Source organism: Phyllostomus discolor, chromosome 9 (assembly GCF_004126475.2).
Source record: "Phyllostomus discolor isolate MPI-MPIP mPhyDis1 chromosome 9, mPhyDis1.pri.v3, whole genome shotgun sequence".
Classification (NCBI taxonomy): Eukaryota; Metazoa; Chordata; class Mammalia; order Chiroptera; family Phyllostomidae; genus Phyllostomus; species Phyllostomus discolor.
The window spans coordinates 88382639-88398075 of NC_040911.2; the positions used below are offsets into that span (position 1 = coordinate 88382639).

A 15437-nucleotide genomic window follows, 5' to 3' on the forward strand; every position below is an offset into this window, starting at 1 on the left:
ATTGGGGAAGTTCTCCTTTATTATTTGTTCAAATAAGCTTTCTACTTGTTGCTCTTTCTCTTCTCCTTCTGGTACCCCTATAATTCAGATGTTGGGTCGTTTAAAGATGTCCTAGAGGTTCCTAAGCTTCCCCTCATTTTTTTTTTAATTCTTATTTCTTCACTCTTTTCTGTTTGTTTTTTTCTTCCTTCTGGTCCACTCCATTGATGTGAGACCCAGCTTTCATTCCATCACTATTGGTTCCCTGTGAATTTTTTTAAATTTTCACTTATTGTAGCCTTCATTTGTTCATTTAATTTGCAACCAAAATCAGCCAATTCTGTGAGCATCCTGATCACCAGTGCTTTGAACTGTGTATCTGATAGGTTGGCTATCTCTCGGTCACTTAAAAAAACTGGTTGTGGGGCCTTCAATTCTGTTTGAGCCATCTTCCCCCACTTCTTTGGTCTGGTTGCGCCTGTTGTGTATGAGAGGCGGAGGCTTAGGTGTTCACTAGAGCAGGGCACCCCAGTCTCTGGGTTGTGATGTTGTATGTGGGGCTGGGGTCCGAGAGGGACCAATGGCACTTGCTCTGCTCTCTGTGGGACCTCAGTCTCTTCCGCTGCTTCCCCGGAGCAAACTGGGCCCCTTTGGTGCCAATACCTGTGTGAGTGGGCTTGTGCACACTGTGGGACCCTCCGAGGACCTCTCCTGAGAGGCTGGGAGTCCCTCCCTGCTCTTCAATCCCCACAGGTGTCCTCAATCAGTGCCCCAAGGCTCTATTTCCCAGCGCTGGGATCCTGGGTTGTGCATAGTGCCTTGCTTCACAATCACCACCTGACTGGGTCTGCTGGTTGCCACTCCTTGGCCAGGGTCTGCCAGCTGCCACTTGCATGCTCAGGGTCTGCCCGCTGCAGTCTTGCATGCCCTGAATGCTTCACGCGCCCAGTCCCAACGCTCTCTGCTCTCCAAGCCATGACCCGCACCCCGCTGCCCAACTCCGTCCTTCCTACTGATCTGGATGAATGTGTCTATTTCTTGGTTGTCCGACTTCCATTCAGATCAATTTTCTGTCAGTTTTGGTTATTATTCTGTTTCTAAATTGTTGTTGTCTCTATCTTGGTTGTGCGAGGAGGCACAGTGTGTCTACCTATGCCTCCATCTTGGCCGGAAGTCTCAATTTAAGGGCATTTTAGGGACAAGGTGTAAACTGGACTCACACCCAACTTTTGGTAACCTCTCATGGAGGTTAGCCCCTAGAGACTAGATTGTACTCTCCTGCAATGGAACAGGGAGAAGTGAAATTCCTGTTGGTTTTACTATTTGCTATTAATTTTGATAAGTCATTGACAGGGTACAGCTGGAGATTAATCTTAATTCTTAAAACTGTTTGTCATTAATTTCAGAATGTCAATTATCCTCATCCCCTCGGTCACGACGACTGCTATCTGGTACAAAAGCGGCAGCCTGTGCGGAAGGCCTAAGGTGTTCCAGCATTAACTCTTCACGTCTAGCCTAAGCCAGCTTTTCTGCCCTTCATCTTACCCGCTTTAATCCACTCTCCAACTCTTCCTCCAACTAAATTAAGTTTACTTTATGCTAGTTTTGTTTCATTCAAGGGAACAGTTCAAGATTTACTCACTTAAAATTCACTTGAATTAATCTAGAAATCTCAACTTGATCCGTATATGATACGCTAGAGCACAGCATCATAGAAATTTTTATAGGGAAATAACAATCAAATTTCTTACATTCTGTCAATGATGTTGCTAACTTTGTGCTGATAAGCTCTGCGGTGTAAAAAGTGGCGTGTATGGAACATGTCATACATATTCTCAATCTCCTGCAAGAAAACATGAAATAAATATTAATTTTTTTAGGATTAACTTATGTAGGATCAGATTATGTTACACCTGTTAGTAGACAAGTATATAAAGCAAGAAAAAAGGATGGTGGCAGACACAAAGGCTACTTCATTAAAATTCCTGAGCCCACTAAAAAAATGGCAAGGCAGATTCGTAAAATTATTCGTTGGTTCACAACTTTCATTCTTAGTAATCCAAAATGTATTGTATGTTGTAACTCTGTGGCAGGTTCTGTTTTAGGCATCTTACATAAGTATATTTTTAAATTTTCCCAGTGACTCTAGAAATTAGGTATTATTATTCCTATATTCTTCATTTAAAAAAAAGAAATTAGGTATTATTATTCCTATATTCTTCATTCTCAAAAAAAGAGATGTTTTTAAAAATCTGCACCCAAGGATATGTTTATTGATTTTTTTTTTTTAGAGAGAGAAGAAGGGAGGGAGGGAGGAAGAAAAAGCAAGAGAGGGGGAGAGGGAGGGAGGGAGAGAGAGAGAGAAACAGGGAGAGATTGGTTGGTTGTCTCCCATATATGCCCTGACCAGGAATCAAACCTGCAACCTAGTATGTGCCTTGACCAGGAATCGAATCTACAACATTTTGGTGTACAGGACAATGCCTCACCTAGTCAGGGCTCAAAAGAAAGACTTTTTACAATATAATATCATACTACTCTTTAGTTATATGACTCTAACAAGGACATAGTGATTTTATTATTTTAACTATATGAAATACTAACATAGTGATTAAGGATGACACTTGAGCCAAATTTTCTTGTTTGGAATTCTAGTTCTGCCATTTATTGATTATATATTTTTTCTGTTCTTCAATTTGCTCATTGTTAAATGGGATAATAATAGTATCTATCTCACAGGGTTGTGAGGATTGAGTTAATTTATCTAAAGGACTTAAAAACAGTGCCTAGCACAACACTTAATAAATGTCTATTGTAAATTTATTATTATTGAGCAACACAGTGCAAGTGGAAAGAGCCTAAGGATATGTACAAATGCCCAGCATGAAGAGATTGACAATTTACCAAACAATGATTTTTTCCAAATTACTGAATGATTATTTCTAGATTTCAAACTAGAAATAACCATTCTAGCTATGCTGCTCCATTGTATAGAGGAACCTCTGACACAGCTCACCTTATCTCTGATACAAATGCACATCAAATTTGCTACTTCACAGACACGGACAAACTTAAGACAGCGCCTATAGTCAAAATTATTTTGAATTCCAAGATGATGGCAGTCCCTAGAAAGATTCCAAAGCAGACAGATCAAATTTTTCAGCAAGGTAACTGTACCTAAACATTAATACTATACTATACAAGCATTTATTTTTATTGTATTTATTTGTTGGCTTAAATAACAATTGTATAAAGTATACAAAGACTTTAACCAAGTTTTCTGAAGTGTTCGGTATGTACCTGGCAAGATAGTCCCATTTGTCCACATCGATGCCATTCCTCTTGTTGGCCACTACCTCGTAAAGGAAGGCCTTCTCTTTAGGGCGTCCTTTGTATTCCCACTAGAAGACAAGAAAACCCATGAAAAGTTTTAGGATAAGAACCAAATCTGCTTATAAACAAAGCAATTGTATTAATATGAAAATCATAAATAGATACTTCAATGGGAAATAATTTAGAAGGTTCTTTCCAGTTAATTCCTAAATTAGTAGAAAAGGGAAAAGAAATGCTAAGGTGCATGATATCCTGTCAATACTAAACCTTTTTAGTACTTAGTGTCATTGGAAGGATCCAAACTCGACACACTTCCCATAACCAACAAGCTCTGTTTTCTTGGTTTCAAAGTTTTTAAAAATGTAAGATCCTATTATGAACTAGTAAGAAGGCTCCTTACATGCTAATACTTGAATTCATACATGGAAATAATATTATCTTTCAAAGTAGTTACACATCTACCCTAAATGATATGCACCATTCAAAGACTTTTTGGAGCTGCACTTTTTTTTCCAAATAGGAAATTTGCTATAAAATCCACCTCTTTCTTTCTTTCTTACAAGTGGATTTCTATATACACACACACACCATATATATATATATATATATATATATATATATATATATATGGAAAAAACTTAGAAACAGAACAAATACTAATGCAACTTTTAATTCCATTCAACTAATTCAACATTTTTTTCCTGGATCTTCATATATCTACCGTATTTTTCAGACTATAGACACCCCCCCCACAATTTGGGAGAAATAATGGTTGTTAATGCTGCTGTTGAGTTCTATTTACATTTATATTAGTGAAATATTACATTATTTATATTATTAAATATTTTACCATACTTTTGCTTCAAATTTTTTTTCCCTATTTTCCTCCTCTAAAACCTTGGTGTGTCTTATGGTCTGAAAAATATGGTAAACATTTTAAATACTAGTCTTCATGGATAAACAATATATACACTGTTACAATTTCCAAACAAAGTTACTTTAGGCTTCTATATAAAATACTGCATATATATTCATTATAAAATATTTACATTATGTATTTTAATTTATATATGCCTTTGTATTTTTTTCCAAGTCCTTCTAAAATAGCCAAGTGCTTCTCTTCAAATATCTCTGAAGGAGTCAAGAAAAGACTAGATGAAAAGCATGAGTCACTTCAAATGAAGTTGTACACAAACTTACAGATGAGGCGTCCACTGGCGGTTCAGGTGGTCCTATAATTTGTTCCCTGATAAAGCGAATATCATCTTTAGGGTCGAGATCATAGCGCTTCATGACGGGTTCGAGATTATTAGACTCAACGAGGTGCTCAAACATATTGACTGAGCCCTGTTCGTGCTAGGAAAAGTCAGAATAATGTGGTCTGTTATCAACTCTAGCCAGTTAGGGACCCCAGATTACTCAAATTACTGTTGATTCCAGGTAATTCAAAGATAAGATTCTACTGCATGTTAATTATCTAGTTTCCAGCTACCGTCTTGCAGATATTTCCAAAAACCTATACATTTGTCTATAGTTTACTGGTCTATAAACTTTTTATAAACTTTTTTTACAAACAATGTTCAACATTATTTAATTAGTATATTTAATGAGCTACAGTCATTTACAGCACAGAAGTACTTCACAGTACAGTACAGAAGAATATTACCAGGTCACACAGGTGGAATCTCATTTTCATGAAAATTGCCATAAAATTCAGTTCTATTATTTAATCAGCCTTGAAACCCAAAGTTACAAATTTTGTTAGGATTTTCATCTACTGGTGAAAAACCCCACAAATTTGTGAGTAAAAATAACAGTGTAGCTCCTAAGTGGGATCCAGCGGGATCCTTAAATGGATTCCTTTCCGTTTCCTCATTCGAACTCATTGTAAAGACATCGACCCGTCACAGGTCTTACCAAAAACTGACCTAAGGATAAAAACAAAGGCCAGAATGGTCCTACAACCATATTTTGAAAATTGAATCAAGGTAACATATTAGTTATAAAGGAGAAGAATGGTAAGTTTCTGATGGGAAAATTCAGCAGACACTGCCTCACTCCAGAGGCCAGACTCAGCAGTGCCAGCAATGGCTGCACCGGTGGTACGTGCCACAGATGGGACACGCCAAGGACCGCAAAACGTGGCATTCTGCCGAAAAGGTGGTCTCCCGCTGTGAAGGAACATCAGACCAACTCAGACTGAGGGACACTGCTCAAAATGGCTCACCTCTACTCTGCAAACAAGGGCAATGTCGTGAACTGTGAAGACTCAAGAATTAGTAGGGGCCGAAGGAAACTCAGGAGCATGGCAACCAAGTGCAATGTGTGCATGAACTGGTTAAAAAAGGTTTCTCCTCTTCTTCTCTATGGACATTTGGTGAAATTTGAAAGAAAGTCTAAATTTGATAATAGTAGTACATCAACACTAATAGCCGAATTTTGATAATTATTCTGAGGTTAAGTAAGAGAATGTTCTTGTCTTTAGGAAATACCCACTGAGGTATTTAGGCATGAGAGGGTATGTCTAGAGTTTACTTTCAAATGTTTCAGAAAAACATTTATATATACAGAAAATTTAAGTTCCACAAAGATAGCACATACAATAGCAAAATTATAAGTAATGTAGAAGTAAATATAATAAAAGATGTATAACTTTATGGAGAAATGATAAAATTTATAATAGAAGGGGAAAGCAAATCAAAACCACAATGAGACAGGCTGACAGTGACCAGAGGGGAGAGGGGAGGGAATTTCAGGGGAGAATGGGAAGGGTTTACAGGAACAAATTTAAAAGACACATGGACAAAAACTAGGGGGAGGGTGGTAATGGGCGGGAAGTGGGGAGGGTTGGGTGGGTGGGCTGGAATGGGAGTAAAAGGGAGAAAACTGTACTTGAACAATGATTAAAATAAAAAATAAAAAAACCCCACAATGAAATATCATCTCACAACTGTCACAGTGGCTGTATCAAAAAAGACAAAAAGTAACAAGTATTAGCAAAAATGAGGAAAAAAAGGAACCCTCTGCACTGTCAGTGGGAATGTACACTGGTGCAGCCTCTATGGAAAACAGTATGAAGTTTCCCTAAAAAATTAAAAATAGAAATACCACACGATCCAGCAATTTCACTTCTGGGTATTTGTCCAGTGGAAACATAGACAGTGATTTAACAAGATACATGCTCCGCTATCTTCATGGCAGCATTATTTACAACAGCCAAGACGTGAAAGCAACCTATGTGGTTGCTTTCAACCATCCATCAACAGATGTTGCAACCTATGTGGTTGCTTCAACCATCCATCAACAGATGAATGGATGAAGATGTGTTTTATATATACAGTGGAATATTAGTCATAAAAAAGAATGAAATCTTGCCATTTGTAATGACATGGATGGACCTTGAGAGTATTATGGTAAGTGAAATAAGTCAGACAGAGAAAGACAAATACTGTATGATTTCAATTACATGTGGACTCAAGCAACAAAACAAAATCAGATTCACAGAACTGCCAGGTATTTGCCAGAGGGGAGGAGGGCTGATGGGGGGTGGGGGCAAATAGGAAGAGGGGATCAAGAGGTACAGACTTCCAGTTGTAAAAAGAAATCAGTCATGAGATATAATGTACAGCATGGGGAATATAGTCAATAACAGTGCATTAAATTGTATGGTGACAAATGGTAATCATATTTATTGTGATGATCACTTCATAATGCATGGGTTGGCCAAAAGTTCATTGGTCTTTTATTCCATAAGATGGCTCTACTAGTGCTTAGTTGTCTTTAACTTCATTTGAAACAATTTTGTTAGACTGTATTGTGATAGCTGTCATATCAGTGTGCCTTTAAAAAACACTTAACAAAACTGGTGGATTTTTGTGTAGCCATTTTACTATTGAAGATGGAAGAAAATACGCAACATTTTGGGCATATTACACTTTATTCAAGAAAGGTAAAAATGCAACTGAAATGCAAAAAAAGATTTGTGGTGTGTATGGAGAAGGTACCATTGATGTAATGTGTCAAAAGTGGTTTGTGAGCCCTGGCTGGCGTAGCTCAGTGGATTGAGCGCGGGCTAGGAACCAAAGTGTCCCAGGTTCGATTCCCAGCCAGGGTACATGCCTGGGTTGCAAGCCATAACCCCCAGCAACCGCACATTGATGTTTCTCTCTCTCTCTCTATCTCCCTCCCTTCCCTCTCTAAAAATAAATAACTAAAATCTTAAAAAAAAACAAAAAAGAATTATTCTTTAAAAAAAAAGTGGTTTGTGAAATTTATGCTGGAGATTTCTCGCTGGACAATGCTCCATGGTCAGATAGACCAGTTGGAGTTGACAGAGATCAAATCAAAACATTAATTAAGAATGATCAATGTTATACCATGCAGGAGATAGCCGACCTACTTGAAATATCCAAATCAATAAAGTTACTGGTGAAAATGAAAAATGTACCTTTTATTTTACAGCAAAAACTAAACAGACTTTTTGGCCAACCCAATATATAAACATCAAATCATTATGTTGTACACCTAAAACTAATATAATATTGTATGCCAATTATACTTCAATTTAAAAAGGAGTCAAAGTTGGGTAGTGTGCCACAGTGCATTGACTGCTGGCCTGCAAACCGAGAGGTCGCCAGTTTGATTCCCCGTAGGGGCACATGCCTGGGTTGCAGGCCGGGTGTCCCGCTGGGGGCATGCAGAGGCAACCAACTGATGTTTCTCTCACATATCAATGTTTCTCTCCTTGTCTTTCTCCTCTCCCCCTCTAGTAACGAATAAATAAAATATTGAAAGAAAAAGGCCATTGGGAATGGCTAAGTAGATTCTATTTAGATCAGCATTGCTGGAGAAAACGACCACGCACTTGGTGTCTGGCAGGACAGGTAGTAAGCTAAGGCAGGGAGGAGGAGGGAGACTTGTCTCCGCAGTCCTGAGCCTGGTCCAATGAGATTGCCAGGCTTTCCGAACACCACGGGCAAGGATAATGCAGGAGGAGAGCAGTCCTTGAGACCCTGCTGGGAAAGGGAGCCTCTGTAGCAATTTCACTAAGACAAAGAGCCTTCACTAGCTGAGAAAGAAAGCCTTTGGAGCTGTACAAGATTCCCAAGGTTTAGGAAGGGCATCTAGCAGCCAACTAAAGTGCATAACCACTGAATCCCAACAGTCAGCACACGCAGATTAGCGGAGTGCCCACTGGTAGTCTCGGTTCAAGCTATAGAAAAAACTGACTAAACAACTTACTAACAGCTTTATTTTCCTCCATACGTGGTACATTCAGACCTGCCAGGTGCCTGCTCGCAGCTTCATGCTTGTGTGTGTTTCATAAATAAACTTGCTGCCTTGTTTCCACCACATGTGTTGTCTCTCACGCGAATCTGTCTCTAGCGAGTGAGATGAGAACCCAGGAACAAGCTCGGGGTGGGCGGGGGGGGTGGGGGCCGGTAACGTTTGGACAACTCACTGAAGACACTGGACAGCACGTGAAGGCAGGCAGATGTTAGAGGAAGACAACACCTGGAAGAGGAAGCCACTAGGCGATATCCCAGTTCTCCTATGGCTTTCACCGGGAGAGCAGACCCTAGGAAAGGCAGGAGAACCGTAGGGCCACTATCCATCTTACTGGACTGACGAACCACAGCACTTCATTGAATGTTTACATTTGTCAAAGGGCACCGTTAGAAAAATGATTTGGCAAGTCAGACACTGGAGGAAAAATATTCATTATGTATCTTATAAAAAATTCCTCAAATCAATAATAAAAAGGTAATCCATTTTTTAAAGTGGGTGAAACATTGAAAGGACTCCTCACACAAGAAGACATATCAGTGACGAAGTACAAAATACAGGAAACACTACTCAACATACATACCCAGAATGCAAGCTGAACCACCAGGCAGCATCTCACACTCATTAGAAAAGCTAATTGGAAAAAACCCACGTTGGCGAGGCTGTGAAACAACAGGAACTCACACCCGGCGCTGGCAGAGGGTAAAAATGGTGCACCCACACTGGAAAGCTTGGGTAGCTTCTTATAAAGTGAAATACATGTCTACTTTGTGACCCAGCGACTCTGCTCCTAGGTATTTATCTAACAGAAATAAAAATGTTGTCCACAAAAAGCGTGTTCCATGAGCAGAGCAACCTTATTCCTAACAGCCCCAAACTGAAAACAACCCAAACCACTATGCTATACACCTGAAATTGGTACAAAATAACAGTAAATGTAAACTGTAATAGAAAAATAAAATGTAAAGTTCTTCTCCAAAATGTAAAAGAAAGTGAAAACAAGATGAACTCCATCAAAAGGAGAAAGGACAAACAAATGATGACTTACTCACACCACAGAACAACACCTCGGCGATAAGAAGGGAGCAGCTACTGATGCGCACAGCGTGAACACACTTCAAAAACCACTGCACACATAAAGCAAGAGACAAAAGTACCTCCTATAGGGTTCTACTTTTCTCAAGGCAAACCTGATCTAAAACCAGGCAAAACTGATCTATGTGTATAAAAACCAGAAGGTGCTGCTGGGGGAGGAGTGGAAACTGACTGAAAAGGGGCACAGAGGAACTTCCAGGAAGATGGAGACACTCTCATCCTCACTTGAGTCGTGGTTACATGGATGCAGACATTGGTCTAAACTCACTGAACTGTACACTTAAAATCTGTGTAACTTATTGTATGTGAGTTATACTTTAAAAAAAGGGGCGGGGGAAGAGACAGAGAAAACAGTGGTCGACATGTAAGAAGCATTCAATTCATATGAATATCCTTTTCTACTCCAGGATCCAGAGACAGGGTGGCCAAAAATGAACCCAGTCTAATTTTACTCTCACAACCAAGTTTACTTCTCAAAAACTGATTCCCAAAATATGGATCAACCGCCTATAAATCCCTAATGATAAAATGGCTCATTTAATATACAGGGTGGGCAAAAGTAGTTTTACAGTTGTAAGTGAAACAGTTCTTACATTATATTATTATTTATTGTTATATTATTTTCCATACGAATGACTGTAATCTTACTTTGGCCCCGCCCTGCAGAGGAGGACACTTGGCTGCAGTCAGTTACTTCATGGTTATGTCAAATGAGTCAAAACCAGAGTTGGCCTTTTACTTTTTATTTTACAGTAGCATGACAGAGGAGAAAGAGCATTAAACCAGTACCTGGGAAACCTGGTTTTCTAGCACTGGCTCTACCATTTACCAGCTTTGTGATTTTTGGTGCACCCACACACCTCTGTGCATTTCGAGTTCCTTCCCAGTTGTAAAAAATGGAGATGATGGTTTCCTCCTTACAGACTGTGAGAATCAAATAAAAATGCACATGCAAACATACATCCATACATCCACACGTAGATATACAGATATAGATATATGGATATTATAGATATATGGATATATATATATATATATATATATATCCATATATATGGAAGCTCCCTGGAAACTGTAATGGGGAAGTGTACTAGACACGCAGTGGTCGCTACTTTACCGACTGTCAAATGTGTGACATACCTTCCATTGCACATCTTGGCGAGCAAGTGGAATAAATCTCCCATCAAACATATGAGAAAATGGCCCATGACCTTAAAAACAAAAGTGAGCTTAGAACAAGAAAAATGTAAAAACTGAGCCGATTTTTAAAAATCTGTTTAGTTTTCACCGGACCTTCAACAGAAATCAGTAACCTATAAATACATCACAAAAAGGGACAAATCCTTCCTTCCTAGTTTCTAAAAACAAGAGAACAGGCAGCAGAACCGTATGGGGGAGTAAGCTCCCCATGGAGGGGTCTCTGAGGCACCAGAATTCATGTAACTCCGGTGAAAGGACAGTTTTGTACAACTTCAAGGAATGTAGTGACACAAAAAAAGTTGTGGCACCTTCACGTTGAATAGCTGTATGAAAACAGCAGTTTTAACACAATTCACTGGGATGCAGGAATAAAACATTAGAATTTCATTACTTTCATTGTTTAAAAACACCTATTTTTATGTAAATTTTATAAAATACATAATATAATTAGAGACTTATACATCTATCAGGGCTGTTTCTTGGGTTTTTACTGGTAATGTGAACCATCAAAAGTGGAAATCAAAGGTTTATCTTATTCATAACTGACTTTAACATTTCACATTTAGTAACATGAAACTTGGTTGAGGCCAAATTCTGGGATCATCAGAATGACTGTAGAAGTGAATGACTCGGCGGAGAGAGCACCGCTGGGCCAGCCCTGGGCCTTCCTACATGGGGCACTCTGTACACGGAGGCTCATTACTGCAGTGCTCGGACTCCTAGGGCCTGGCAAAGGTTTCCCGATGACTCCCTCTCAGAACACCAGGAATCTGTTAAATTTATCATCCGGGGGAGTATCCGTCCTACTGATATCTACAAGGGGACACGCTGAAGAGCTGAAGAGGTAGAGTGCCCTACCTCTTTAAGTATCTGGCTAATGAAACACAGACCCTTCCCCTCTCCTGCCCTGAGGGCGTACACAGATTCTCAGGGTCTTCCCCCAAGTGGGACTTAACGCCTGTGATAAAAAGATACTGTCTCAAGCTTTGCACAGTGACAGTATCGTAGCCAATGAGGTTTATCCGAGACTCCATTATCGCTAATTGAAAAGGATACTGTCTCTTTTCTCTTTCCTGGTCAAAGAAAAAGGGTAATACTCTTTTACTTTGATTTCAGTGGCCCAAGACTCAGATGGGTCGGGGAAGAGGAGACGTTTAAATCTGTTGCCAATCTGCTAGGGCAGATTATGTAGTCTAGGTACGAGAAAATGGACCCAACAAAGTAACTGAAGGTAAAATGGCAATTTTCTTCAACAAGAAGGATTAAAAAAAAACAAAAAAAACCTAAGTTCACATCTTCCTGAACAGAGCAGTCAGAAAACCTCACTGTGAGAAAGTCCTTTCGTGTAACTTGTGGCAATGCTGTTTAACAGGAAATTCACTGAAAAGCAACAACAACAAAACATAGCAATACTGTAGTTTTATGGATCATTCTAGGAAGGTGTAATGGCACGTTTATATTAATGTTAACTGAAAATTTAAAACACAACTTCCATATTTCTTTTAGTCAGGTTTTTCCATTTCAAAGAGAGGTAACGCTACGGTTCTTCATAGCGGCTTTGGCTCTTTGTACCACTTACCAAGGTCGTGACAAAGCCCAGCGATCTGAACACAGAGTATGTCCCGTTCACTTATTTGCAGCTCTGGTTGTCTGTCTCTCAGTGTTTGGACTAGACATCCTGCTAGATGTCCTACACTGCAGAGCAAACCAAACAAAAAGTCACTCTTCTGTTTCCAAGATACGAGTGATACTTCTGGGTTCTCAAGAACTTTAATGTTGCTCACATGTTGTGATATATCTCGAGGGCAACTTAACTGAATCACGTGTTTTGGAACTTGTCAGAAACACACAGAATCCCCAAAAGCTGGGCTTCTTGGCTAGCATCATTAATTCTCAGGTAAATGCAAAGTCAAAACCATAATGAAATACCATGTCATACCCATTAGGATGGCTATTACTCAAAAACAAAACAAAACAAAACACAAAACAACCCAAAATAATTAGTAAGTGTGCCTAGATGTGGAGAAATTGGAACCCTTGTACACTGTTAATGGAAATCTATAATGGTGTAGCCACTTGGGAAAATGGTATGGTGGTTCCTCAAAAAATTAAAACTAGAATTACCATATGATTCAGCAATTTAAATTCTAGGGATGTACCCAAAACACTGAAAACAGGGTCTATAAGATATATTTGCATACATGTGTTCCTAGCAGCACTATTTACAACAGCCGAAGAGGTCAAAACAACTCAGTGTCCATCAACAAATAAAGAGATAAACAAAATGTGCTATATACATACATTCGAATATTAATCTTAAAAAGTAAGAAAAATCTTTTTTTCTAATTTTTATTTATTTATTTTTAGTGAAAAGGGAAGGGAGGGAGAAAGACAGGGCAAGAGACATCAATGTCCCAACAGGGGACCTGGCCCGCAACCCAGGCATATGCTCTGATTAGGAATCGAACCAGAGACCCTTTGGTTTGCAGGCCAGCACTCATCCACTGAGCTACACCAGCCAGAGAAGAAAATTCTGACATATGCTCCAACGTGGAGGAACCTTGAGGAAATTATACAAAGTGAAATAGTTGATCAGAAAAAGGGGCTAGGGATTGGGGGAAATGGGGAATTGTTAATTGATGGTCATGGAGTTTTAATTTTGCAAGACGAAAAAGTTCTGGAGTTTGGTTGCACAATAATGTGGACATATTTAACACTATTGAACTGTGTCCTTAAAGATGGTTAAGATGGTAAATTTTATATTCTATGCATTTACCACAATTAAAAAAATTAGTGCCCTGGCTGGCGTAGCTCAGTGGATTGAGCACGGGCTGCAAACCAAAGTGTCTCAGGTTCGATTCCCAGCCAGGGTACATGCCTGGGTTGCAGGCCATGACCCCCAGCAATGGCACATTGATGTCTCTCTCTCTCTCTCTCTCTCTCTCTCTCTCTCTGTCCCCCCCTTCCCTCTCTAAAAAACAAATAAATAAAATCTTAAAAAAAAAAAGTGCCTGTTAGCCTCACGGCACCCTTTAAAAAATTTTTTTAAAAAATGAGCAGGACTTCTGTTTTGTAAAGATTACAACATAGATTAAAGATAAAATGCCTAACAAATGTTAAATGCACTCCTAGCACTTCCCTCTGAAAGTAATTTCTGAATGAATACAGTAACTTTGAGGACAGAGACAACAGCTACCTAGTTGGTTTGGTGGGGTCCAGAAAGTTTTCAATAAATATTTGTTGATGAACAAATGAACACTTGAGTAGATACATGTGTTCTGGATAATGAAAAACTGCTTCAAAATAAACAAACAAAAAAACACAAAGTAATACTGTTAGTACTTCATGAATACCTGGAAACTTGTCCAGTTTTTCCTTGCTTATGTCCTCCTGGCTCTACATTTTTATAATGGAAAAGTGGACCAAAGTCTCAACTTAGGTGTACATAACAAAAGTGCCACTTCTCTGAGCCTGTGAATACTTTTCTGATTTACACATTTCTTGGTTTCAAAAGATAATCTGTACACGACTAAGTAGAGACCACAGGAAAATTAAATAATCAAATTTACAAAGTTAATTATACCAGTAACCAACCCTATTGGCTTTTAAATAATATTTAAACACACATATTTCAATCATATTTCATGAGACAGAGGTACTTAATAATTTTACATCCCCCACCCCAATCCCCTTCTTACCCTAGACTGTGCTCAAATCGATTGTGTGAAGCTCCTGGAAAGACATAGTAAGTGCCTCCCAACTGTTTAATATATCGAAGCCGCTGAAATTGAGGTGTATCAATGATCCGGACAAGGAGAGGGTGAAGTTCAAAATGGCCATGGATAGGGTCATTAATAACCTAGAAAATTACATTTAAACTAATATGAGTAACAATACATAACTTATTATGCAGCCATGTCTACTTACAGTGTAAAGTCAAAATTGTTTCATTGCTTTCAGGACTAATACGAAGGGGAATGACAAGATATTAATGATATTACCTTATTTTGATATCACTACCAAACAGCTCAAGTATATTGAATCTGGGTATATTTTGCTTTTTCCTAATGAATTCTAATATCAAAAAGACAAGGATTTCAATCCTTTGATTATTATTTATCCTCACCCAAGGACATGTTTTCACTGCCTTTTTATTTTTATTTATTTTTTATTTTTTTTCAAAGATTTTATTTATTTATTTTTAGGGAGGGAAGGGAGGGAGGGGGAGAGAGAGAGAGAGAAACATCAATGTGCGGTTGCTGGGGGTTATGGCCTGCAACCCAGGAATGTACCCTGGCTGGGAATCAAACCTGGGACACTTTGGTTCCCAGCCTGCGCTCAATCCACTGAGCTACACCAGCCAGGGCTATTTTTATTTTTTTGAGAGAGAGAGAAAAAAAGAGGATGGGAAAGAGAGAAACATCTAAGTAAGAGAAACATCAACTGGTTGTCCCTCTTATGTGAACTGACCAGGGACCCTACCTACACCCTGGACTGGGAATCGAACTCGCAACCTTTTGATTAAGGGCTGATGCTCCAACCAG

General features: G+C 39.0%; 1 protein-coding gene across 1 annotated transcript in view; it reads right to left on the minus strand.

Moving 5' to 3' along the window:
• SAMHD1 (SAM and HD domain containing deoxynucleoside triphosphate triphosphohydrolase 1) overlaps positions 1–15437 on the minus strand; it is a 51122-nt gene that overhangs the window by 20092 nt on the left and 15593 nt on the right. Inside the window, exons 4-10 of the mRNA XM_028524040.2 lie at positions 14592–14752; positions 12473–12588; positions 10834–10904; positions 4513–4668; positions 3280–3380; positions 2996–3104; positions 1731–1822 (exon numbers count right to left, since the gene is read on the minus strand). Coding sequence (XP_028379841.1) covers positions 1731–1822; positions 2996–3104; positions 3280–3380; positions 4513–4668; positions 10834–10904; positions 12473–12588; positions 14592–14752 — 806 coding nt within the window. The remainder of the gene's footprint in view (positions 1–1730; positions 1823–2995; positions 3105–3279; positions 3381–4512; positions 4669–10833; positions 10905–12472; positions 12589–14591; positions 14753–15437) is intronic.